The sequence below is a fragment of the Gekko japonicus genome, unplaced genomic scaffold (assembly GCF_001447785.1).
Source record: "Gekko japonicus isolate JY-2015 unplaced genomic scaffold, Gekko_japonicus_V1.1 scaffold134, whole genome shotgun sequence".
Taxonomy (NCBI): Eukaryota; Metazoa; Chordata; class Lepidosauria; order Squamata; family Gekkonidae; genus Gekko; species Gekko japonicus.
The window spans coordinates 356,255-382,715 of NW_015172007.1; the positions used below are offsets into that span (position 1 = coordinate 356,255).

Here is a 26,461-nt window from a genome sequence, read left to right on the forward strand (position 1 = left end):
TGACCTGCTACCTCCCTGGACTTCTGGTTGCACCATCAATTTACAAAGGGCCTGCCTTAAGTGTTGCTGGCTGGGTTTTCCCCATTGGAAACAATGGGGTAATGGGGGTAAGCTGTTTTGGGACATGGCGGTTTATGTGGGAAGAGGCTCCCGAAGCTACTCTGAAAATTTGGAGCCTCTCCCTCAAACCCCTTCCCTCCCAGAGCCACTAACAGCACCATGGGAAAAAAGTAATTCTTGTTCCCACCATAGAGAACATTGGAGGGGATGGGGGCAACCTGTTTGGGGTCCCGTAGAATTGGACCCCCTGGTCCAATGTTCTTGAATCTTGGTGGGTATCTTGGGGAGAGGCTCCAGCAGCTACCCTGTGAGTTTGGAGCCCTCAAACCCCCTCCCCTCCAGCCCCCAGAATATAACCTTTTTGCCATTGATGTCAATGGCCCATAGGATATAATGTGGCTGAAATTGATATTCGGCTGGCCAAAAGACTCCGGAGTCGGCTGGTACTGACAAAACTGACATGCAGGAGTCTTACTGTCATCCGAAATTGTTTCTGTCTGATTTTGCTGAATCCGAATCAGCCCAAAAAAATTTTGCACACCCCTAGGCAGCTGCTTGTAGGAGGGGGAGGGGGGAGGAGTATTAGAAGCTACTGTGGAGGCAGAGCCAGCAGGATCACTAAGGTGTTACTGCTGGGACAGGCTCCATTGTGGCTTTAAGCACCTGGAACCGCTGCTGCACCTGACAGACAACCGCCTGTTAGGTGTAGGAGGTGGGGGGAGTGTGTTGGAAGCCATCAGAGAGGCTGGGCCAGCAGCATTACTGCACCTCACAGGTGGTTGTTGGCCTGTAACTGTTTTTTTACCTCAGAACACTGAGCTCTGCAGCTGACTAATCAGAGAGTGGGGGGTGCAAGGAGGCAGCTGCCTGGCAGCCGCATAGAAATCAATGGGGGAGCACATTTTACCCCTTTTGACCCCCTTAGGGGGTCTAAAAATCCCTTCTTAGTGATCACCTACATCATGGTAGGAGTGCTCTCCCCGAATCTGGTGTTTCTAGGTACAGCGGTTTGGCCTGGGCGTTGATTTTATGGTGAGGGGACTTTCTTTTATATATATAGATAGAAGGGGAAAGCCACAGGGGAAATGGCTGCACCAGCCATTTAGATCATTAATATTAAGATCTGAGATTCTGCAACATTACATTAGCTTTCTTTCTGCATTTTATGTGGGTGTACAGACTCATTGTCTTTGCCCCATACAACCACAAAATTACATTTTAAAAAAATGATATCCCTTTGCTAAGTACCCAGCCAGGAGGTGAGGTTCCATCTCCACATTACAAAGTCCTTGTGTTTGTTGGGAGTTTTGTGTCTCCCCAGATGCAAACATGCTGTTTTCTATTTGCAGCCAAAGCAGGCAGGGAAAAGTAGTTTTAACCTCTCCTACTGTTTTCATATCTGCAGACTGCCCCATGGACCCATTATTGGTTCTGTTATAAAAATCACATTACTATAGTGGCTACACATAAGTTGCACAACGAACACAGTACTGGCTCTGTGGGGTGGTTTGATGTGCAAAACACATGGGAAGGGGAGACTAAATCTGCCTTTACATGCCTGCTTTGGTTGCAAATAGAAAAGAACCTGTTTGCATCTGTGAGGCACAAAACTCCCATGCACTAATTTGTGATGCAAAGTCTTTCTTTTGTTTCATAACAAACATGCAGACTTTGTAATGTGTAGAGGGAGGCTTGTAATGTGTAGAGGGAAGCACTGGAATTCTGCCTGCCAGGGTAGTCCAGGATCTACACTTAGTTCTACATTACCAAGGGGGTTTTGTACGTGGGCTTTTCAAACACAGACGATCCGCATGCTACATAGGAAACTGCTTCTAAAGCAGTGAGAGACTTTCAGATCCAGTTTGTGATACTGGATGGCGCTTCCCTATTCAGAAAATTTGAGGCATTTTTTTAAACACTTATTGAAATCATAACAATAGTAAAAATATCAGTAATATTAACATTTCAAGAAAAACAACAGCCAGATCAGCAAATTAGCAGCTAACAGGCCATAATAACAAAAGAAAGTAAGAGAACAAAAGAACGCTAATTATCACCAGAATTCTGCACTATAAACTTATCTTCATTGGGCACTGAACAATTAAAAGAATTGGGGCCAGGTAAATGGAGAAAGCCCCACCTCTAGGAGTCATCTGTCTCTGCTCTGAAGTTTGGGGTGGGAGAGCACATAAAGCAGGTTTTTACTAGGCACGTCTAAGTGCTTAAGCCCTGCTGGAGAAGCTGTTTGGAACCCACCTCTTGCATGTAAGTGACGGAAATTTATAATCATGTGGGTGCTTTATGGTTCCTGGGTATATTCATTCTGCACAGACCCATTTCCCATAAGCCATGTCACATTCTTGTACTCTCCCACCTGTTTGTAGCTACAGGAGGGAACAGGCAAAAAAGGAACATTTTTAACCCTGTCTGTTTTTAGCAGTTGTTATGGCCTAAAGTGGTGTGAAAAAGAAAAATTAATATTAAACCAAAACATTCACCAAACCAGTGAAACTTTCTTACTCTGCAAGGAGCTTTCTCCTGTAATATGAAAGAGGCTTTTCTACTGGTGAAAAAACCTCTTGCATCAGGCTGTTTGCACTGGAGGAAAGTGCCACCGTTAGTGGAATGGATCTGGGGGATCCTCCCATTGCTCCGAAGTATTACTGTTTCTTACCATTATTTATATTATAGACAATTATTCTAAACTCAGGTTCAAAGGGATCTCTAGTGATGCTTAGCTTTTTCTGTTTGTACATTTGGGCTTTCAAAGTGCCTGGAAATTTGACCAAGGCACTCGCTTGAAGTTTTTATTTCTCTTGCCTTGCACTTTACATTATAAGGAGTGGAAGTCAGGGTCATACTGTGAAATGTGATAGCCAGAACTGAAGATAATAGGGACTTGAAGTATATCTTACGTGTGCTGTAGAGTAGTCTATTACTTCCTATAAGATCTCATAGTTACGCTTTGTCCTAAATTTAGAATTGTGTCTAAAAAGAAGGCAGGATTGGATACATATTATACTAAATAAAAAATCTGTACTATCTTTTACTGAAAGTTATAGAAAACAAGTTCCCCAGTTATTGGTTTCAATAGCTATTTTAGTGGAATTGGTGCCAAGGTATCTTTAACAAGAACAGAATACATAATCATGATACACAATTCCATTCCTACTCTTGGAACATTTTTCCTTGTACATTGCCCACAGTGTTTTGGATCCACAGAAAGACAATATTGGTTTTGTAGATCTGTTCCTCTTCTTTTATTTCCCTTGTCTTTTCATGGTTCTGTTGCAGCAAGGAAGTTACCGGCTGTCTTACAGATTGGTTGTACTCTGCTCTGTGGCCTTCTGTCTTTCCAGTCCTTGTGTTAGTGGTCAGGTCAGACTTCATATCTGTCCTGGGTGGAAGAAGGTCCTGTCTTAGGGTTTCCAAATCCCCCCGGGGGGCAGATTTCCCCCCGCTTTCAAGGCCCGACTTCCGCCCCGCGCGGAATTGGGCCCGGGGGAAACCCCACCCCAGCGTGCAACGTCACTTCCGGGTGACGCGCGCGCACGAATTAGACGCCGGCCGGGAGCCCCCCACTCCCGGCCAAAATGCATTTGGCAACCCTATCCTGTCTTCCACAAGCTTGTTGGCAATACGTCTCTTCCAGTGCCTATGACCTAATGAGCCTGATGCTGCACATCAGTTTAGAGATCAGTTCACCGTGCCATAAACTCTCTCCAAAATTCAAATCTTAGTAACCTGTATTAGTGGAGCACAACACTGTATTTAAGTGAACAGAAAAATCCTTTGGCCCATTTACTCTTTTGTGCAAAGCATTTTCCATAATTGATTAATTTGGTCAAAGCCCAAGCTTCAGTGAATAATTTTTCTGTTCATACTGAATCAATTAGCTAATGATGGATTCTGTGACTTGTGTTGGCTGCATTCTTCTGGGGAAACCAGTGGGGCACTAGAGAGTGCGAATAAACCCTACAGTTGGATCTCATAAGCTGTTTTTCAGGTGAATAGGGAAGGTGGGATCCCCCTTAACCTCAAAAACGGTCCCCAAGATCCACAGCATAACCTGCTGTATAAAAGCCATGTGGGATAGGGGCTGTAGTAAGGAGGAGAGCTGGGCAAGGTAGAGTGAACAAGCTGGCTGGATCCAACCCTTAGTTTTGTAACCTGATTTGTCCATAGGTGATGGTCTGTAGAATATTAACATACAAAAATATGTGATATCTGAAAAGGAGGAGACAGATAACATTCTCAAATCAAGAACATTTAAGGAAGGACCCATATTTTCAAAATAAGGATAGATGGAACATGTATGGAGAAAGTTAGCAATATAGCTGCATATGCAAAATATCCTTCCCTTGAGTTCCTCCGACAACAACATTGGGGATGAACGTTTTAACTTATTTTTAAAACCTTTAAATAAACATTGGCATTGCCTGCTCTCGTTTGGTGTTTGCATGGCACTTTAATTAGAAGGTTTCAGTGGCTTCACTTGGAGATCAAAATCTTCCACTTGCATGCAAAGCCTGTTTGAAATTCTGGAATGCTTTCCAGGCAGATTCAAAAGCTGAGGATCAGAAATCCTTTAACCTCAGTCCTGTGGAGCATGCTTTTTTGGCATTTAAGCAGTTTATGGTATACCGTAGAGCATTGCTTGGGAGACATAAAGAACAACTGTTTCTGTTTAACCGTGTGAGCCTGCTGAGTGTTTTACAACTTTTTTTCTTAGCACAAATGAATCCACTGAGGACAAAGCACAAATATTTGATCTACACATACACAGTACAATTAAAACGGCATGCTTGCTTGAGTCTCTCTGTATAAGCTCCATTTGTGGAAAAACTTCTTCTGATTTTGGTATCTAGAACTTTCCATTAGGAATTGTCTGAGAGCCAGTGTTCAGGATTCAGATCCCTACTCATCTATGAAGCTCACTGGATGACCTTGGGCCGGGCAAGATAAAGTACTTCACAGGATTGTTGTTAAAAATAAAATGGGGAAAGGGGAATCATTTACATCATTCTTTGTTCCTTGAAAAAAGGGAAGGATAAAAGCATCTCTCTATAAATATAAAAGCCAGTTGGGGTGGCAAAGTTCTATGCCCGGCAAATTCAGTTGGCTCCCTGATATGTCACTCAGAACCTGTCCTATCCACTAGCTGCGTTGCCTGAGTTCTCTCCCACCCACTGCAGCCTAGGCCACTCTTCTCTGATTGGGCCAGCATTTCAAGGTAATTTGCATATGGAAGCTGATTGGACTTCATTCCACACCTCAAACCCCCCCCCCCCCCGCAAGACAGTTGGAACTGTCAGTTGCTTATGTGACCTGGTGTATTCTGAGGTAAAATATGTCCTCACTCACAACACTTTTCCTTCAAAAGAAACAAACCCAATAACACAACCATGCCACACCACAAAAAAGACAGATCACACCACAAGCAGAATACCACAATGCAAAAAAAGCTCTGGTATTAATTCAAAGTGCTGGGGATGAGTTGCGTTCTGGCAGGTGACGCTGTGAGTGTAGAAAATGATTTATTGACAGAGTTGTGTTTTGGAAAATCTTCAGGAATTGTTTGGTGCAGGGGCACCCACCCAGAGTCTCTAGCATTTTCTCACTCTGCTGGCATCAAAACCAATTTAAGGCAAAATAGAGATATGGAGACTTTTCCGTCCTCCTTTGCATCAATTTGTCTTTGCTGACAACCCTAGGCCTGCCAGCACTCTCAGGATGACTTCATGCCTCCTGACTGGCATGGCATCACTAGCCCTGGCTGCTTGCATCACTAGCCCTGGTTGCTCAGCAGGAGCATCCCTATGGAAGCTGCCTGGGTGATTTCGGACCAGCCACAGACTTTCTGCCTAACCTACCTTACAGGGTTGCTGTACAAGCTAAAGAGAATGAAGTAAGCTGCTTTGCTCCCCGCTAATGAGAAAGACAGAATTTTGCCTACGAAGAGGCTGCTGAGAGGGGAGGAGATAAAGTTGCCAACTTTAGGTATGGAAATTCCTGGAGATTTGAGGGGTGGAGCCCGGGGAGGTTGAGGTTTGAGGAGTGGTGTTACCTCAGACAGGTACAGTGCCATAGACTCCACCCTTCAAACCAGCCATTTCCTCCTGGAGAACTATTGTTGCCAATCTTGGCCCAGCAGCCATCAAACCATTCTCTTCAACCCCTTCTGTTGTGCAGCTGACTTTCCCCTAGAGTTGCCAATCTCCAGGTGGGACCTGGAGAACTCCCACTGTTACAATTGATCTCCAGATGACAGAGATCAGTTCCCGTGGAGAAAATTGCTGCTTTGGAGTATGGCATTATACCCTGCTGAGTCCTTCCACCCCCCCCCCCCCCCCACTGTCCACCCCCCCCGTTCCATCCTGGGGAACCATTGTTGCCAATCTCCAGGTGGGGGCTGGCGATCAATCAGAATTACAACTGCTTTCCAGGAGGGAGGGGGAAGGAGATGGAAAGCTGAAGTCAGGGGGCAGATAACAGTAGGATGACAATTGGCTGGGAGGAATATAGGGTTGCCAACTCCAGGTTTGGAAATTCCTGGAGATTTGAGGGGTGGAGCCTGGAGATGGTGAGGTTTGAGGAGGGGTGGGATCTCAGACAGGTACAATGCCATAGACTCTACCCTCCAAACCAGCCAGTCCCTCATGGGTAACCATTGTTACCAATCTCCAGGTGAGGGCTGGAGACCACTCAGAATTACAACTGCTATGCAGGAGGGAGGGTAGAAGTCAGCTGAAGTCAGAGGGGCAGATAACAGTAGGTTGATGGTTAGCTGGGAAGGAGATGGGGTTGCCAACTCCAGGTTGGCAAATTTCTGGGGATTTGAGGGGTGGAGCCTGGAGAGGGTGGGGTTTGAGGAGGGGTTGGATCTCAGACAGGTAGAATGCCATAGACTCCACCCTCCAAACCAGCCATTTCGTCCTGGGTAACAATTGTTGCCAATCTCCAGATGAGGGCTAGAGATCACTCAAAATTACAACTGCTGTTCAGGTAGCAGAGATCAGTTCCTCTGGAGAAAACGGTGGACTCTGTCATTATATGCTGCTGAGGTAGCCGCAGCAAATTCACACTGTGTGCCCAAAGCTGGGGCACTCTCCCAGAGCCTCTTTCTAGAGCTCGTGGTATTTATTTCCACAACAGGCCTTATTCATAGTAATAAATAAATGAGACTTTGGTTCTGACTGTCTGATGTCTGTGTATGTTAAATTAAACCTAGTTTTGGGGTGTGGTAAACAGGTGGGATGGATGCTCTATGCAGGCTTACCCCTGAAGCTGATCTGAAAATTATTTATTTATTTGATTTATATACCGCCCTCTCTAGATGGGCTGAAATTACAGCTGGTGCAAAATACAGCGGCGTGCCTGCTGACATTGACACCTGTGCGGGCATACGTTCAGCATGTGCTTCGTCAGCTGTACTGGTTACCAGTTGAGTACCAGATCCGCTTCAAGGTGTTGGTAATAACCTTCAAAGCCTTATATGGCCTGGGACCAACATACCTAAGGGACCGCCTCTTCCTGTATATGCCTGAAGAGCGCTATGCTCTGACAGTCAACATCTCCTGGTGATCCCTGGCCCAAAGGATGTCCGCCTAGCCTCGACCAGGGCCAGGGCTTTTTCTGCCCTGGTCCCTAGCTGGTGGAATATGCTCCCTATTGAGATCAGGGCCCTGTGGGATCTTACCCAATTCTGCAGAGCCTACAAGATGGAGCTGTTCCGCCAGGCCTTTGGCTGAGGCAGTGGGCGACCACACATGGCCTCCCTGAGGTTACTGTCACCCACCCACTGATAACTGGCCAGATCCAGTGACATTAATGGGCCGGAATCTCCCAACAGCAAGCTGCAACTACTGTTTTTATATGTATATGTATAATCTGTTTTAAATGTTATTGTATTTATTAACATGTAACCCACCCTGAGCCCATTTATGGGATGGGTGGGATATAAATGCGATAAATAAATAAATGAAAAACTAGAGAATCAGACAATATTATGACTAAAAACATGGTACACAGCTGAAAGAGTAGATTAATAGTGGGATGTTTGGTGCATTGCTTTCCCGTCTTCCCCCCAGACGTCCAAGTTAGTGAGTGATGGTACATGAAGCATGTGTCTTTGTTAGTCAGTAGTTTCTCGACAGTGAATCAAGTGGTCCCTTTTTTGAGGTTAACAATCAGTGTGAACTAACAGAGTTTGTAAGGGTTAGAGAATAAATCAATATAATCTGCTAAATGACTAAAGAGGAGCATCTTATATCTTCAAGCCATCGGTTATCATTTACTTTGATGCAAAGCAGGCCAGCTCTTGTGTGTATCGTTGCAAACCATATTATTGGATCCATTCCTGTTAGATTCTCACAAGAAGCCAAAGAAAAAGGCTTCTCGGCTCCACAGATAGGGAGTCAGAACAGAATGTTCAGTTCAGGATGTCTGCTCTCGCTTCCACGCGTCACGCACATGACTCCCATTAATGGGGGTAGTATGGCTGTGTATCTGGAATATTTCTTTTTAAAAATTTACATCGCTAGTTTTCACGTCCTTAGCCTGTAACCTTGTTGAATCAGGTCCCAGTGAGTTCAGGTGAAAATTTCAAAGTGTGTGCCCATTAGCTATAGTTCATCTTCTGCTGCATTCTTTATACAAGACAGTTTTAAAAGTTTTCCTGAATTCTAGGCACTCTTTCATTTGCTCCAGTGTGATGAACGGCACATGTTAAGAGGGGTATTAGAGACAGCAGGCACAGCAAATAATTATGTGACATAAATGTAATTAAGTAACATACTGCAGCAAACCTAATCATATGATAGAGTAAGTTTGAATTGATGACTGTTAGGGTTTATACAAACAATCTTCTGGCAAATCACCATGACCTGTAACCCTTGTTTTGATGCATACAAATATCCTCCCTTCACATAATGCTTATGTTACTGGGAAAACCATTCAAGCAAGGTCATAATTGCCAGCAACCCCCTAATTTTCTCTTTGCTCACATTATTTATTTTACTTTATTTTTTAAATTTCTGTTCTCCCTCTAAAAAGCCTTCAAGATGCTATCACTGCTGTAGTATGGAAAGTGACTGTGTATTTGTGGCAGATGCATAATGGCTAATGCCCATTACATTAATTACAAAGAGAACACGTCCTTCCTGCACATTTTAATAGGGTTTCAAAGGTTTCAGTTTTCCTTTGTTCTTCCACATAATTGCTTAAGTAGTCCTTTAAAGGGGCTACTGAATACAGTACACAGCTAGCTCATCTCCCATGGCATTCTTTCCTCCTCTAGGTGGGGTGATTTGGACAGCATCTTGTAGACCTGTGCAACGTGCACGCACACTCATACAGACTAATTCTCTGAAGGCTGTGATGAAAGATAAATGGGGTTTCCTCCAAAACATTTTTGTTTACACACTTGCTCAGGTTTAATCATTTCTGACTGGATTTTCTAATAATATATTACAGACTCTGCATAAGGATGCTGATGTATATAAGATTCTGCTGAAGCAAGTAGCATTAATCTCTCTCTCTCTCTCTCTCTCTCTCTCTCTCTCTCTCTCTCAAACAGATAAATCTCCTTCTAGCTCGAAACCTCCTGAACAACGTAAGTTGCACATGCCTGCTTATTCAGAAAGAATACAGCAGAAAAGTGTTGGACTAATAACACCCTAAATCTTTGAATCTGGAGGCCATTTTTAAACCTATTTTCAGTAGTGGTGTGCTCATATGTTGCGGGGGGAGGGGGGGCCTGTGCATAAGAATGGAAGAACAAGTAATTTTTATGGAATACCGCATTTCTGCAGAAGGCTGGTATGGGTCAATGGCGAGAGGATTGGGGGTGCTCTCATTTGACTTGTTCTTCAGCCATGGGGTTCACTAGGTACAGCCCCGTAGCTAGGGAATTCTTTGGGAGGGGGCCTTGGGGGGGCCCGCCAGCTAATTAAATGGAAGTACAGTGCAGGTGGTAAGTTGGAGCACTTTGGGGGCAGCCCCGGAGGGAGGGGGCCCAGAAGAAACACAAGGGGGCCGGGCCCCGTGGGCCCCGTGTTAGCTACGGTCCTGGCTAGGTATGTTCGGCAAGACACTTCTCTCTCAGGTGGAGTCACCTCGTGGAGATAGTTTGAGGCTAATAGCCTGACTACACATAACATGAAGATGTATGAAACCAAATCCAGCCCTTCCCCCCCTCCCCTCAGCCAAGAAATCACTCTCGGAGAGAGAAGTTTGGAGTGCAGAAGCAACTGCTAGTGCTGAAGCTCATCTGTGAATTGCCCCGTCTAAGATGAATTGCCCTCTCTAAGAGTAGCTTTTTCGGGAGGAAAGGGGAAGAATGCTGTTAGAGTTCAGTTACGTGTGTGTGTGTGTGTGTGTGTGTGTGTGTGTGTGTGTGTGTGTGTGTGTGTCTGTTTGGGAGACTTATATGCCACTACTCCAGTGAATTGCTCAAGACTGCTAACAGTAAGATCATAAAAACAGCAAAAACAACTATCAAGAATAAACTAGCAATGAACCCACAAAGGACAGAAGCATAATGCAGGACAACATAAAAATGGCATTAAAAGACATAAAACAGTTCAGCAGTGAGCATAAAACAGACCTCATGGTGACACTCTGAACTCTTTGGGGAAAGGATAGGATACAAATGAAACAAACAAAATTCTACAGGGTCACAGAAAGCCCTGGAGGTCCTGGGTTAAAGCCCCTAAGACGTAAAGTTTTATATCCCAGTTGTAAATCTGGAGACAAAGGAATATAAAGTATCTGTGGAAACAGAATTTGCTTGCTGACAGCTTTGGAAGCAAGGAGGGATAGTAGGCACTCCTACCTCGAAGTAGCTATGTAAGAAAACTAGTTGCAGCTAAGAGCTTTATAAAGTTTGTGATTTCTTTATCTGCTTTGCATGTAGCTAGATATTTTGCTAGTTGAGCCCATTGCCTGAATCCCGATACGTCTTACATATAAACCTGAGTCTTTAAAAAAAGACTAAGTCATGCAGTTAGGAACACATCCATATACAAAAGAAGAAAAAGATCAAAATAACTACAGCCGACCTGTGAGCACTTAGAACAATGCCTTCACGAACCAGATGCACTGTCATACAAATTGCCCTGCTTCTCCCATTGATAGCTGGTTTCTTTTTTCTAGCCTGGAATTAATTTTCCTGATTAAAACCATTTCCAACTGCGAAAAACAATTGTTTCTATTTCTGCCTCTGCTGACTTTCAAGTTGGCATCATCTCCCAGTGAAAAGCCTTTCCACTCCCTGCCTAACTAGCTAGAGATGGAAAAGAAGCTGGGGAGGGTGGAGCAAAGTTGGCAGGGCACTTATTTAACTTATTTGAATTTTCTTCCTACCCTGTCCTATCCTGAAGGCATATATTTTTGAGAATCACATGAATTTAAAAATAAGCCTACTAAAAGAAAAGAAAAAGATGTATAAACTTTGGGTTTAAAGGAAAAAATAAAATAAAACAAGCAACAACTAACAGGAAACCTGGCAGACCTAAAACTTGAGTTGGTTGCTGTTGTGAGCAGTTTTCAAACCAGTGATACTCAGTGGCCTGGGAGCCACATGTGGCTCTTTGACAGACTACCTGTGGCTCTTCCCTAATGTGGCCCCTGCTCAATGTGTCAGGAAGGTGAGCAAGGCCCTTTCCCAGTGGGGCTTGTGGTCGGCAGGTGGTCAGGGAGCCACATGTGGCTCTTTGACAGACTACCTGTGGCTCTTCACTCATGTGGCTTCCGCTCAATGTGTCAGGAAGGTGGGCAAAGCCCTTTCCCAGTGGGGCTTGTGGTCGGCAGGTGGTCAGGGAGCCACATGTGGCTCTTTGACAGACTACCTGTGGCTCTTCACTCATGTGGCTTCCGCTCAATGTGTCAGGAAGGTGGGCAAAGCCCTTTCCCAGTGGGGCTTGTGGTCGGCAGGTGGTCAGGGAGCCACATGTGGCTCTTTGACAGACTACCTGTGGCTCTTCACTCATGTGGCTTCCGCTCAATGTGTCAGGAAGGTGGGCAAAGCCCTTTCCCAGTGGGGCTTGTGGTCGGCAGGTGGTTCCTGCCTTGAAACAGCTGCCACCAGAGGAATAGATAAGCTGCGAGCCTCATAACAGTGATGGAAGTAAATATGGCTCTTTTTGATGACAACTGTGGATGCAGCTCTCTGTGAGCCACTGAATGACTACCACTGTTTTACATTGTATTTTGCCATGATGCTTTCAGGGCTCTCTTTGTAGCAGGAACTCATTTGCATATTAGGCCACACACCCCCTAATGTAGCCAATCCTCCAAGAGCTTACAGAGCTCTTCTTACAGGGGCTTATGTAAGCTCTTGGAGGATTGGCTACATTAGGGTGTGTGTCACCTAATATGCAAAAGAGTTCCTGCTACAAAAAGAGCCCTGCCTGAGGAATATTCACCACAGTCACACTGCCAGATTAAACATATTCGTGGTAAGCATTGTGGTTAAAATTGTGGCCAGAAATGTTGATAATGGACCTATTATCTGCAGATATAGTGCGCTGCCCTGGCAGCTGGTTTGGAGTGGTAGACAAGCCCTTCCACTCCTCGGTAGCGTTGCCAGCCTTCAGATGGCACCTGGAGATCTGGAAATACAACTGATCTCCAGGCAACAGAGATCAGTTCCCCTGGAGCAAATGGCTGCTTTAGAAGGTGGACTCTGTGGCATTAAACTGTGCTGAGGTCCCTCGCCTCCCCGAAATCCATCCATCCAAGGCTCCACCCTCCAAAGCTCCAGGAACTTACCACCCCAGAGCTGGCAACCCTACTTCTCAAGGTGGTGTGCTAGGATGGGCATAGATTCCCCCACAATTATTTCTGATACTTGCTGGTATTAACTTGGGCCACTGGAAGTCACCCTAGCCCTAAAGAAAGATTAGTGCTAGGCCTTTTTCATGCCAGGTAGGCCCAACCAAATATCCTGTGACAATAATCACGTGACTTACTTGGCTCCCAGGGTAAGCCTGGACTCCAGAATTTGTACCTCTTGTCTCCCCCCACTCTCCCATAGCAGCCTCATTGGCCTTTTCATCTCTCCTGAATACCTCTCTCTCTCCCCCTTTCAGGCTTTAGGAGGGCAGAGGTGTGAGCACACTGGCATGAATGGGAAGGAAGGAGAAAGAGAGAGAGAATCTATTTTTTTAAAGAGAAGAGGAAGATGTCTTAGTCTTTCTAGACAGTGGGCCATAATGGACCTCCTTCAGGGAGCTGGCACTGGCCTTGATGGGCTTCCAATTGCTTATGAAATTGAACAAAAGAAATAACAACTTTCTGAAATTACAATTCTGCATTCCAATTCTGACTTTTTAATTTCAATTTTTCTCAATTTCATAGCTGGCTTCTATGGTCTGGACACTCTGACGGTTGTGGGCATTGCCTTTGCAGCCTTTGTGATTGGCGCACTGCTGACAGGAGCATTATGGTTCATCTATTCTCACACAGGTGAGTGTGGTCACTTTTTGCCAGCTGGCACAGCACTTGCATAGTTCTGGTATCTGAAGAATCCAAAACCCACTCATGGATTACCATAACCTGTTATCATAACCTACACTACGAATGCGCAGAAGCAATTTTCTTTAACAGTAGTAGAAATTGACTCCCCAAAAAGTTTATGTAGGATCATAACTAGAGGACGAAGAAGAGGAAGAGATTGGATTTATACCCTGCCCTTCACTCAGAGTCTCAGAGCAGCTTACAAACTCTGTTCCCTTCCCCTTCCCAGAACAGACAGGGCTGAGAGAGCTCTTTCCAGAACTGTCCTTGAGAGAACAGCTCTGACAGAACTATGGCTTGCACAAGGCCATCCAGCAGCTGCAAGTGGAGGAGTGAGGAATCAAACCCAGTTCTCCCAGATTAGAGCCTGTGCACTTAACCACTACACCAAACTGGCTCTAAATAAGTGCCTAAATGAGTTCTACTTCCCCTCACAATGCAGTTAGAGCGAATTCATGGCTACAAGAGGCCAAAAAAATTGTGTGTATTTTATTAATGAAATAGAGTTAGGAACAAGTGTCAACTGGTAAGTAGGGTTGTCATTAAAATTCAGCCACCTTGTAAACTATTCTTTAGACAGACAAGATATAAATACAGAGAAACAAAGTTGGTACATTCATGTTCTGTCATTATACATTCTCTGAAATTCCAAGGCTGCATTCAGACATGACGACAAACTGCAATCAGACATGAACATAACTTGTTGATGTCCTTATGCATATCCCTTGCTTCACATGTAAAGCTTGATTTTTAAAAAGAAAACTTCTTGGTGGTTATCAAATCTAGTTCGCTGTGCTGCCCAACTGTTGTGAGCTACTCCATGTGTTTCCCAAATCCACTCTAGTTTGGTCTCAAGATGCAATCAAGTTTGGAAAAGTCTGGGGACAGTTGCCTTAAAATCTGTAGCTCTTAAAGCAACAGGTAAATCTTTTACAGACAGGCAGAGTGGGAGGTCTTTCCTGAGCATTCATCATGATTGGATCAGGAGAGGCAATGTGGAAAGTCCCTTCTCCTTCATCACAGTGGATTGGACTGTGGTGTTCTAATTGACTTGTCCTAATGACCACTAATTCACTATTGAGCTTCGGAGGCCTTTCCTGTCACAGGATAGGCATACATGATTCTGAACCTTCTTGTCCCATTTCCCTGGGCACTACACAATATGGAACAGCCCCAACTGAGAAGCCTTGAATCAAATGCCAGTTTACCATGAATTTGGAATGCAGCCACCTGAGCAAAGAGAACATAAGAGAAGACAATGTTGGATCAGTCCAACACTCTGTCACACAGTGGCCAAAAATACCAGGTGCCATCAGGAGGTCCACCAGTGGGGCCAGGACATTAGAAGCCCTCCAACTGTTGACACCCCCCCCCCAAGCACCAAGAATACAGAGCATCACTTGCCCCAGACTGAGAGTTCCTATCTATTCCTTGTGGCGGACCTCTGCTCCATATGTTTATCTAATTCCCTCTCGAAGCTGTCCATGCTTGTAGCCGCTGCCATCTTTTGTGGCAGTGAATTCCATGTGTTAATCACTCTTTGGGTGAAGAAGTACTTCCTTTTATCTGTTCTAACCTTACTGCTCGGCAATTTCATTGAGTGCCCACGAGTTCTTGTATTGTGAGAAAGGGAGAAAAGTACTTCTTTCTCTACCTGCTCTTTCCCATGCATAATCTTATAAACCTCGATCATGTCACCCCTCAGCTGTCATTTCTCCAAGCTAAAGAGCCCCAAGCGCTTTAACCTTTCTTCATAGGGAAAGTGTTCCAACCCTTTTATCATTCTAGTTGTCCTTTTCTGCACTTTTTCCAGTGCTATAATATCCTTTTTGAGGTGTGGTGACCAGAACCATACACAGTATTCCAAATGAGGTTGCACCATCGATTTATACAGGGGCATTATGATATTGGCTGATTTGTTTTCAATTCCCTTCCTAATAATCCCCAGCATAGCATTGGCCTTTTTTATTGCAGTCGCACACTGTGTCAACATTTTCAGTGAGTTATGCTACGACTCCAAGATCTCTCTCTTGGTCAGTCTCTGCCAGTTCAGACCCCATCAACGCGTATTTATAGTTAGGATTTTTGGCTCCAATGTGCATCACTTTGCACTTGGCCACATTGAACCCCTTTTGCCACGTTGACACCCACTTGCCCATCCTCGACAGATCCCTTTGGAGTGCCTCACAATCCTCCCTGGTTCTCACCACCGTGTACAACTTCGTATCATCCGCAAATTTAGCCACTTCACTGCTTACTCCCATCTCCAAATCATTAATGAACAAGTTAAAAAGCATTGGACCAAGTACTGATCCCTGCGGTACCCCACTGCTTACCACCTTCCACTGAGAAAATTGCCCATTTATACTCATTCTCTGTTTCCCATTAATTAGCCAGTTTTAGATCCACAAAAGGACTTGTCCTTTTATCCCGTGACTATTGAGTTTACTTAGGAGCCTTTGAAGAGGAACTTTATCAAAAGCTTTCTGGAAGTCAAGGTAAACAACATCTATTGGGTCCCCCTTGTCCACTTGTTTGTTCACTCCCTCAAAGAACATTAACAGGTTAGTGAGACAAGATCTTCCCTTACAGAACCCATGCTGAGTTTGCCTCAATAGTTTTTGTTCATGCAAGGCATATTTCCTTCCTGCAAGGCAGGATTATAAACTGGGATTGAACCGAGGTTTGAGTTCTTGACTTGTAGGGAAGAAACTAGCTTCATTTTCCTCAGACAGCTGCATTCAGATTTCATGGCAAATTGGAGTTTGATTCAGGTCTTCTCAAATATGGGAGCCTTTAATCATGCTCCGTGTTCTGTGGGTGGGGAGAGTAAAGGACATGCACGAGCACAGTCGCAAGGTGTGTTCATCCCCATCATGCTGGGGATGTGATGTCTGAGTACAGTCAGGTGTTGCAAAAATCTCATCATTATGGTAACAGGAAGGAAAGATGTATATTCAGTTCAGTTCAGTTGACCTTTATTGGCATAAAATACCTTAAAAAGGATTACTATAAATAAAGATGTATATTGCAAGGAGCTCAGGGAAGTGCATTGCATTTCTGTGTACAATTGATACACTGAATGCCCATCCAAATCCATGACACTGGGCAGAGAATGGGTTTGCCTTCATGGGCAGGGCTGCTTTAGGAATGAACTATTCAGTTACATGGGAAGTTAGTATAGGGCATCATTAGGATGGGGCTAAACCTGCCTGCTGTCCCTGGGGATCTTGGCCATTAAGCATCACAGGTCTTCATGCCCTGCCTGACCCTGGGTTCTGTTTCTTTGTCACGCTAGGGCATGACGGGATGTTGGAAACTAGCCTTTACACAGAGAGGGTTTTTAAAATTTGTATTCTAGGTATTCTTTCTTTAGTTAATGCATCGTTTGTACATTTTATGAAATCGTGTCTCTGTTTTAGAAGAAGTCAGAGCTTTACTCATACTACTCAGGAACTAAGTAAAGGAAATTCTTTTTTTTGTGTGTGTGTGTGTGTACATGAATAGATCGTGCAAGTGTAAATGGCCAAGAACACCTTTATAAGTTATTAGTCCCAAAGTCAAAGCAAGCAGTTTAAAACCCACGCATAGCACACACATATGTCATCTGACCCTGTTAAGAAAGTCTGAAGATTTTGTTCCCGTCTTTGCGCCATGCTTCCCCCCACCTTCCCCCAAAAAACAACTCTGGAAGTACACAGGACTTTGTTTAATGGGAGCTGATTGAAATATACTGACAAAGCAACAAATTATATTTGGCAAATGGGGACAGCAAAGCAAATAGTCAGACTTCCTGGACAGGGAGCAGCACTGGCAGTTTTCCTAAGTGTGAATAATAAAGTACATGTTGTTGCACTCAGATGGGTTAAAGCTTGTTTATAGCCTATGGATGGGACATAGTCATTTTGTAAAATTGCCATACTAGTCTGAGACACAGGAAGAGTGTTGTTGAGCTGGGAGATCACTGGTGGGAGCCAGTGTGGTGTAATGGTCACAATGCCAGGCCGGGACTGCAGAGGCTAGGACTGTTCAGATCCCCAGTTTTCCAATCAGTCGCTCTCTTACACCCTCACCTACCTCACAGGGTTGTTTTGAAGAGAAAAGAGAGGAGGGGAGGAGGAGTTTTAAGGGAGGAGTTGTGGGTGAGTGATAGGCAGGGGTGGTCTTAGTGATTCTGAAGCCCTGGGGGAAAATCCAGGATAGGCCCCCGGAATCACTGCCACCACCCTTAGCCCTCACCAGCCCCCTGCCACAACTACCCCTTGCCATCAGGGTCCAAGCAAGGAGTAACCCTCGCCTCATGTGGCACAGGTGGGAGCCACTGCTGCCACCAAAATCCAGCTGTCCCCCCCCCACATTAGGGTATGAGGTTGTGGGCAATCTCCACCCCAGCATGGGCCCTGGGGCAGCTGCCTAGTGACTTCAGGAAAGTCTGTAGTAGAGGTAGCTATCAGGTCCCCTCTGGACCTTGTGATTGGTTAGCAGGGGATTTTGGGGGGGAAATTTATACCAGTAGAGTAGTAGAAGGAGGTGCCTGTGAAGAAGGGATAAAAGGCCTCACCCAAAGTGGTAGGTGGTGCACTCCTAGAGAACAGAGCTGAGGAGAGGCTGCTGCAAATGGAGGGATCCCTCATTCAGAAGAGGTGAGTCAGCTTGAAACCAGTCACCCAGAGAAAACTAGTAACTGTCTTAGACGCCTTAGGGATATTTTGTTTGTGTACCTTCTTTTACTGTTCTCTTTATCAGACATAGTACTTGAATTACGATCGTTATTATTATTTGTTACTCTGCCTCACACCTCATTCGGTCACTTGTAGGGTGGAACCTGTTGGAAAAGGAGGGGATAAAGGGGTTGGATGAGTGCTCTGAGCCCTCCTAAGGAGACCCATAGCAGAGTGGTGGCAGCCATTAGAGAGCTTTTCTAGCTGCTGCCCGCGACACTCCCCTTGGTGACAGAGCATCTGCTTGGCATGTTGAAATTCCCAGGTTCTTTCCCTGGTAAGTCCAGTTAAAAGAATCAGGTAGTAGGTGACAGGAAGGACCTCTATCTGCGACCCTGGAGAGCTGCTATCTATCAGAATAGACAATACTGATACAGCATAAGGTAGCTTCATGTGTTTGCATGTATGCTTCTTGGAGAAGAGATGAAATACACATGTGATATAGATGGACAAATTGAAATTGCAGCTCTGCCACACCTTTGTTGGGTTGCCTTGGGCAAGTTACCCTCTTTAAGGTTGAGCTTCTCATCTCTACAGTTGATGCTGACGTGAACAAGATCTGTTGCCTACCACCAGCCTGAGGGACAGAAAAGGCTAGAAGTCACAATTATGTAGTGTTGAGACACCCAGAGGATGCCATTTTCCCTAAAGTCAAAATGGTATTTAACTATCCAGAGGTAGAGCAAAATGTATCCAAAGCATATTTGTTATGCTGTGTGTCTGAAGCATTCCAAGGTGTAATTAATAGTCATTCCAAATGGAAGAGTCTGGAGGTGCAGGAAACACAATCCATGCAGGGATCGTGATGAGAACTGTGCTGATCACGGGAGTAAGAGGGATCACTACAGGATGGCCTTACAAAAGGGAAAGGTAAACAGGAAGGACTGGCCAATTAGGGCTAAGGGAAGAGTCCCAGTGGGCCAACGGCCCAGGGGACCTCCCCCTCACATGGGGGCCATAAACAGGGCCACCCCAGCCCAAAGAGGGGCAGGAGAAAGCTGGAGATGTGGGGAGGCAGGGCTTGCAGCAGCACAGGATGTGATGCACCTGTCGGGACTGGCCTCTCTGCAGTGAGGGACAGCCCCCCCCAGCCTCACCCTGCCCTGCAGCCCAGCTTGGCCAGGCATCTTCTGCTTAGGGATGACCAGGCAAGTGCTCCCTCACTCCTTTTGGGGAGGGCTGGGGGCTAGAGGAGGGGCCAAGCTGGGTTTGGGGTGGGCTCCTTTCCAGGGCCATTTCTCCCCCCCTATCTGCCCCTGACCAAAAGAGTCATAACAAGCGACTCTCTCCTCCTGAGAAGCTTCAGCAACATTGACAAGAGATGCTGTCATAAAGAAGAAGAGCTGGATTTATACCCCGCCCTTCACTTGGAGTCTGAGAGCGGCTTACGATCCTATTCCCTTCCTCTCCCCTGTGAGGTAGATGGGGTTGAGAGAGCACCGAGAGAACTGTGACTGACCCAAGGTTACTCAGCTGGCTGCATGTGCAGGAGTGGGGAATCAAACCCAGTCCTCCAGATTAGAGTCCACCATTCTTAACCACTACACCAAACTGGCTTCAAGCTGTGAGGGCTTACAATATAACAAAATTGTAAACTTTCCCTTGAGAGAGAGCCTTCCCCCAGATGCCTCATTTTCCTAGGTACAGCAATAAGGAAATGGCGCTCTCACTGCAGTCTTAGAACCACTGTGACTTCAGCGGCCAGGCAGAGAAATCAGATCTCTCCTGTTCGCACAGTTTCCAGTGTCAAGCTCTGAATGGCAAGTGTGGGCTATGAGAGGAGGCAAGTTGCTATGGGAAAGAGAGGCCGAGCTATCTGGGACCAAGGAAAGGAAATGAGGGCTGTCTCCCCGCTGCCCCACTGGCCACAGTTCCATACTGGTTCCCAGCATTTGCTGGGCAACTTGCTCATCCACCTATATTTCCCACCCCCTTGAAGTACTTCTAATGGAAGCTGAGTGAGTGCTTATTGGAGGACATAGCAAATACTGCTTGTTCCACTCAAACAGAAAGCAGCCAACATTTTTTTCTTGGAGGAGGAGGAGAGTGCAGGAGAAAAAATTAAACTCCAGCAGAGTTCTGTGCCACTGAGACAAAGGGGCATAACCCTGTACTTGAAAGGAAAAAAATGCATCTGTGGAAAGTTGTCCAGAAAGAGAGGAAGGGGGAGAAGGGAAAAAACAAACACCCAAGACAGCATGTTTTTGGCATTAGAACTGTGACAGCTGTGTGTGCCGTTTTCCCTAAAGACAAAAAGGTATTCATCTATACAAAGTTAGATCAAAATGTATACAGATCATAGTTGATATGCTGAGGTTGCTGAGCGGCTCCGAGTAAAAGCGTGGTTTATAAAATGGGTGACAGCATAGCTGTAATAAGACCCAGCAGCAGGGAATATGGGCCAGTTCTACATTTTGCAGATCTGCTTTCCTGGAAGAGGGTTTGAGAGGCCCTATTAGGGGAATGGAAGCAACTGCAGTTTCTGCGTTAATATGGCCCTCTCCTCCCCCCACACATACCCGTGAATGTTCCCAGTGGGGGCAGGCTGCTTATATCAACTTCATAAAGATGGTTTTAGAAGGACAGGAAAGGAGATTTGTGTACAAATAACTTTGGGACAAAAGAAGAAACCAGATAACATTAGTGATGCATTTGCAATGAATCCTTTTTTAATAGTGACTTAAACCATTTAGTTCTGTTTCAGGTTATTTCTACTTTGTAAAATATCACAGCACATTTTGCTGAAAAATGATTGTGACAGATTCTGATCTGTGCTATAGAAAACGTGAAAGTGTTTATACAACTATAAAGAATAATACAAGTTACAGTTTTAAAGAGAATATACATATTTAACAATATTGAAATGTTTCTTGGTAATCTGTGTTCTTCCTAAAATCTAAGTAGTCTGTTTCCTAGTTCCACAACAGGTGATCCATAGGCAACCTTTGGTCCACCAACACTCTCCAGGTGAACTGATGAGTTTCTGCCCCTCCCCCTCCCTCCTCAGTGCTCTGCTGTAATTGCTCTGCATTCTCTTCTGCCCCCAGAAGCCCTTGTGTCAGTCCTTAATGTCTTGTGTAAGTCAATATGTAAGGAGTGCCATTGTGTAATACGCATTTATACCATAGTTGCCACTGATGTATTCCAGGGTTTCTTCCGCATGACTCTTACCCAAAGCAGGGAACCTATTCTGGCTTTCCTCCACCTTGCTGGAGTAAAGACTTCAGGATGCATGCATCACCTTTTGGGCCTGCATATAGCATCCATTCAAAAATAGCTGCCCCCCTCCCCAATAGGAGGATTCTTGCTTGGAATCTTCCAACATTTTGTGATTGTCTCCATGGTATCCATTTTGGAACTGATCACCTGTGGTGGTGCCCCACTACCTTTCTAAAAATTCCCAAAGTGTCCACAGGCTCAATAAAGTTGGGTATCCAAGTGTAATACATAAAACAGTGTGTTGAACTTGAGCTGATGAGACCCGAGTTCAAATGTTCACTCAGGCTGACCTTACGGCAGCCAGTTTCTCCCATCATTAACCTCCCTTGCAGGGTGGTTGTGAAGATAAAATGGGATAACCCTCATTGAGCTCTTTAGAACAATAGCAAAATACGGATGTGATATAAGTAAGAATATTTCTCCAAAAGTTTGAATAATACCCTAATTCATTCATCTCCAGCTTCGATGATGCCTCCCCTAGATATGAAGTCTACTGCAGATGGCCTCATCCTTGGCAGCTACCATCTATAAAACACAAAAGCATGCAAACTATTTGCCTCCCATCACAGTAGTATGATTTCAGTCCCTTGAAAGACAGCTGTAAGCAACAGTCCCTGTCCTCAGCTGAGATTGCACCCAGTAGCCTTGCAAAGCACCTAGCAAAACGAGATGTGGGTTTCCACATAAATGCTGTCCAGAGGAGTGAAAATGTCTTTGTGAAGTCACTGTGACCATGTATGGTGACAAGAAGATTATGGGAACAGTAAGAGATTACAAGTAAAAATTCCTCTGTTTCGTCCTCCTTTTCCCCAGGAGAACCGGCAGGAAGACAGCAGGTACCTACATCCCCACCAGCCTCCGAGAACAGCAGTGCAGCCCACAGTATTGGCAGCACACAAAGCACCCCCTGTTCCAGTAGCAGCACAGCCTAACCAAAGGGGTGGGATGCAAGTCCAAGGAGCAGCATAGGAGCGCAGAGGTTCAAATGGAGCTGTTTGAGGTCACTTGCTTTGGAAGGACTGGTTTGGATTCTTTGGCAGGGATTTCCTTTGAGGTTTTTTTTTCCTTTTTCTGGATAAACACAGTCCTTGAACCTCTTGCAGCAAGCTAGACTCACACATGACAAAGCTACTATTTATGCGCAGCCGTGGGTTGTGTAAAAGGGTCCACTGGCTCTCAATGTGAAACACAAGCCAGTTTTCTTTTTCCATACGTGCTGCTTTGTCTCTGCAGAATCACAACATTGGCTTCCGAAACTGTCGGTGACACGAGGTGTCTGTAAAGGGATTTCAGCCTCATAAGCTGGGGGAAAGATTTATTCCCCCCCCCCTTTCCCTTAAATAAAGGGATTCCATCTCATCAGAACAGGAAAGTTTGATGGACAGAGCAACTTGCTTTTAAGATCACTGATTGTTCCTCAGCTACATGCTGTCATTTCACAGAAGCTTCTGTTTATTAGTGGTATTGGTGTTCGGCTTGACTTGGCGCGCAGCGTTTTGCCTGCTGTCATGTTGCCTGCAGCTTGGGATGTTTTGTTTTCCCCAAGTTTCGCCCTCTGGTAGCAAGAAGAATTGGGGGGGGGAAACATTCCTGTACAAAACAATGGATTTTAAATTGTTTGATTAGATGTTTCGAGTGACTCGTGTGTGCGCATTAATGCATCTAGGCATTCCTTGATGCAAGCCTCTTTGGATCCACAATGCCGTATATTATCCTAAGGCAGTTCCCAAATGTTTTGTTAATGGGAGCCAGCACTGCAGTCTTGTCTTTGTTCAAGAACATAATGGCTAGTTTGTCTTCTAAGCCTTTACACTACAGTGTGCATTACCTGCTACTGGTAGTTTCACAATTGACATATGAGGCACCAGTGGCCCCTTTCATCTGTGTGTGCAGTGCTGTCCCCAGGGTTTAAGGCCTAACTAGATGATCCTCTGGGAGTTCTGCATCAGGAGTTCCTGGAGTTGTTTTCCTCCCTCTCTCTTTTTTTAAAAAAGGCTCTTGCCAGGCGAGCAGGCCACTGATTTAGGCCAGGATTGGGGAGGGGGGGAGCCTTTCCCCTGCACCATGCTTCCAGTCTAAAACAACCTGGGATGCAGTATGCCCCACTGGGAAAACCTATATGTACTGGTATCAGTAAGCTTTTCCCACAAGGCAAATAGTGTCCTTCAAACCAATTTTAGCTTGTGAAAAAGGCACATCAGGCCGCTTTAAAAAAAACCCTCCCCTCACACCATGGTCCTGGTCTGAATCTGGTCCCCACATGTCTGCCAAGAAACATTTTTTAAAATGCTGAGATCTCCTCTTACAGAACTCCCAGAGTACCATCTATCAGGCCTTCAGTAAACAAGGGATACTCTGCCCACCCTCCTAACACACATCTGAGTACCATGTGCACGTGTAGAACTCTAAGATGAGGTAATTAAGAAGTTAGCTGTACTACAATGCCATATGTGCATGGTTATCATTATATGTATTTGTGGTTGTGTATTATTGGCCAGGTTTGAGCCTTTGGCACATCTGGATATACACAAAAGATGTAGAAATGGTCAAAAATACCAGAAGATTCAGGAAAGAAAATAGCTGCAAAGGCAGATCTGGGGTTTTGACCATGTACTTTGAACACTGTCAATTGGGGGTGAATGTTGTGTTGAGTCATAGTAATTTAGAAACACGTTCTTCTTAGTCAGTGCACCAAGCAAGGACTGCTTGTGAAATATGAGCATTTCCAGCACCCAGATGGGTCCACATTTGAGGCTGACCCATAACATAGATAAAGATATCCCCATCTTTTTTCATTTGGCAGATGATTTTAATAATTTAGCTTGAATTCCACTCCATACAAATGTGCTACATTATCAACAGCTAGCTTTTGTTATTTCAAGGACGTAGGTCAAGGCTGCGTTCTCTGTGCTTCCAGAATCTTCCCAAAGCTTTATGAAGATTTTGTTTTTAATGCTCCATAGGAGAAAGCTATCCAGCGGATTGTTTTTGTGTGACTCATATATAAGAATGAAAGGACTGCTTAAAAGACCCTCTGTGTTTCGCATCAAATTGCTAGTTAGTCATCTCAGCATTGCAATTGGATATATCCCAAAGTACTGTTTGGAATACAAAATGGCCACCCAGTACTAATTTTCAGAATAATCATTAGTACCCTTGCCTTCTCCAAGCCTTACCATATATCCCAAATGAAAACGGGGGTCCTGTTTGAAACAGCAGGTATATTGTGTTGTCACTTTGAGAACCAAAACATAGTTTTCTGATTCTGCCTTGCTGCAAGCAAAATGAGCAGAGCTTTCCCTTTGCAGGCTAGCAAAGGCTCTGTTCGTATTACCTTCAGTGGAGATTGCTCCCCTTCCCCCCTTTCTGTAGCAGAATAAGTTTAATTTTGCTAGAGCAACAAAAAGTTTGGTTTGCAGTAGGATTCTAATAAAATAAAATAAAGTCCATGTGCCCAATCAAGCTGAGTAACATCAGTTCAACCAGTGTTCCCCGTTTATATTAATATCAGTGGATAATCAGACTTCAAAATGCATTTAAGATCTGTCAGAGAATATGTGGTTTGGGCAGGAGAACAGAGTTGTGCCTTTAATTAGGTGCTTAAATATGGTTTGAATGTAGTCCTGTAAACACTTCCACACAAAGCTAACTTTGGGCCCAATTCCTTAGACTGGCTAGCTCAGCTCTAACTGTGCAAAGGATCCTGGGGAAGCGAAAGCGGAGGCAGGGGAATGTGAATGCGCCACATCATCCCCTTTTGTTCAAGGGGAGGCAGATTACTACAATCTGAGGCCAATCGCAAAGGCCCTTCTGCTGCTCTTGTAACAAGGCTGCAGATGGATCCAGCCAAGTTTGCTAATCCAGCAAGCCAGCCCTGTGTGCTCATACACTTTAAACAGTGATTAATTTGCTGCAAGCAGCAAAATCCAAAACAAAAGCCAAGTAATACCTTTTATTAGGACAACTCCAAATATCACAAGCAGTAGAGTCCAGTAGTACCTTAAAGACAGTGACTCACGAAAGTTCATACCCTGCCACAAATGTTGTTAGTCCTTAAAGTGCTACTGGACTCTTGCTCATTTCTACTGCTACAGACAGACTAACAGAGCTACCCATCTTGATCCAAATATCACAAAACAGTGTGCAAATTTTTGAGTTCTGCAGAATTTTCTTCCATCAGGTTAGATGCTGAGGGGACAGGTAAGGAGGAAGAAAGTGTCAGGTCTCAGTCTTCTTAAGGCCTCATTTGCATCCTGTGAAGAGTGTCAGGAAGATCTGAAAGGACAGTAGTTGTGGAGCTGGTATCAGATTGGATGGCAGCCTCCAGTTGTAACAATAAAAAAGTCCTGGTGGTTGACCAAATGTGTCTCTCTAACATCAAACGGAACAAAAGAGTCCCCTTAAAGGCCTGTGAGCAGAGAGAATATGTGCCAGTCATGGTGTTAAAAATACTGGCGATTAATTTTAGGTGATGCACTTTGTAAAGAGCCAATGGAAGCCTAATTAAGTAATACTACCTAGTGGAGTGGAACCCCCTAAGTTTGTTCTCGAGGCATTTCCCTCCAATTGAAGAATCCCTCTCTCTCGTTCACCTAAATTCAGGCATTTCCAAAACAGGACAGAGGTCTCACGTTGCCTCATTGGTTGTTTCATTCAGATAAACATTCCCCCTTGTTCACTGCCACAAAACAAATCACTGTTAAAGGCACAGCTGTAGATGCTGGTCCAAAAGTCATCAAAGAGTGTATTTCCCCTTGCTGATTTTCACTCCACACACACACACCCCGCACTGCATAGTCCACTGCACAGAATTTGTCCTAGCAAAGAGGAAAATGCTCAGATCTGTTTGCATTTGCTAGTGCAACAGCCAGCAGAGCTGAGAATCCTGGCAGATTTGGAATGTACCAAAATGTAACTGGGATTTATCGGGGTAGATTATTGCC

At 44.8% G+C, this 26,461-nt stretch overlaps 1 protein-coding gene across 1 annotated transcript in view; it reads left to right on the top strand.

Annotated features, from left to right (window-relative positions):
• TGFBR3 (transforming growth factor beta receptor III) overlaps positions 1-25,548 on the top strand; it is a 180,578-nt gene extending 155,030 nt beyond the window's left edge. The window contains exons 14-16 of the mRNA XM_015420182.1: positions 9,638-9,673; positions 13,420-13,527; positions 22,332-25,548. Coding sequence (XP_015275668.1) covers positions 9,638-9,673; positions 13,420-13,527; positions 22,332-22,450 — 263 coding nt within the window. The 3' untranslated portion in view covers positions 22,451-25,548. The remainder of the gene's footprint in view (positions 1-9,637; positions 9,674-13,419; positions 13,528-22,331) is intronic.
• The last annotated feature ends 913 nt before the right edge of the window (positions 25,549-26,461 follow it).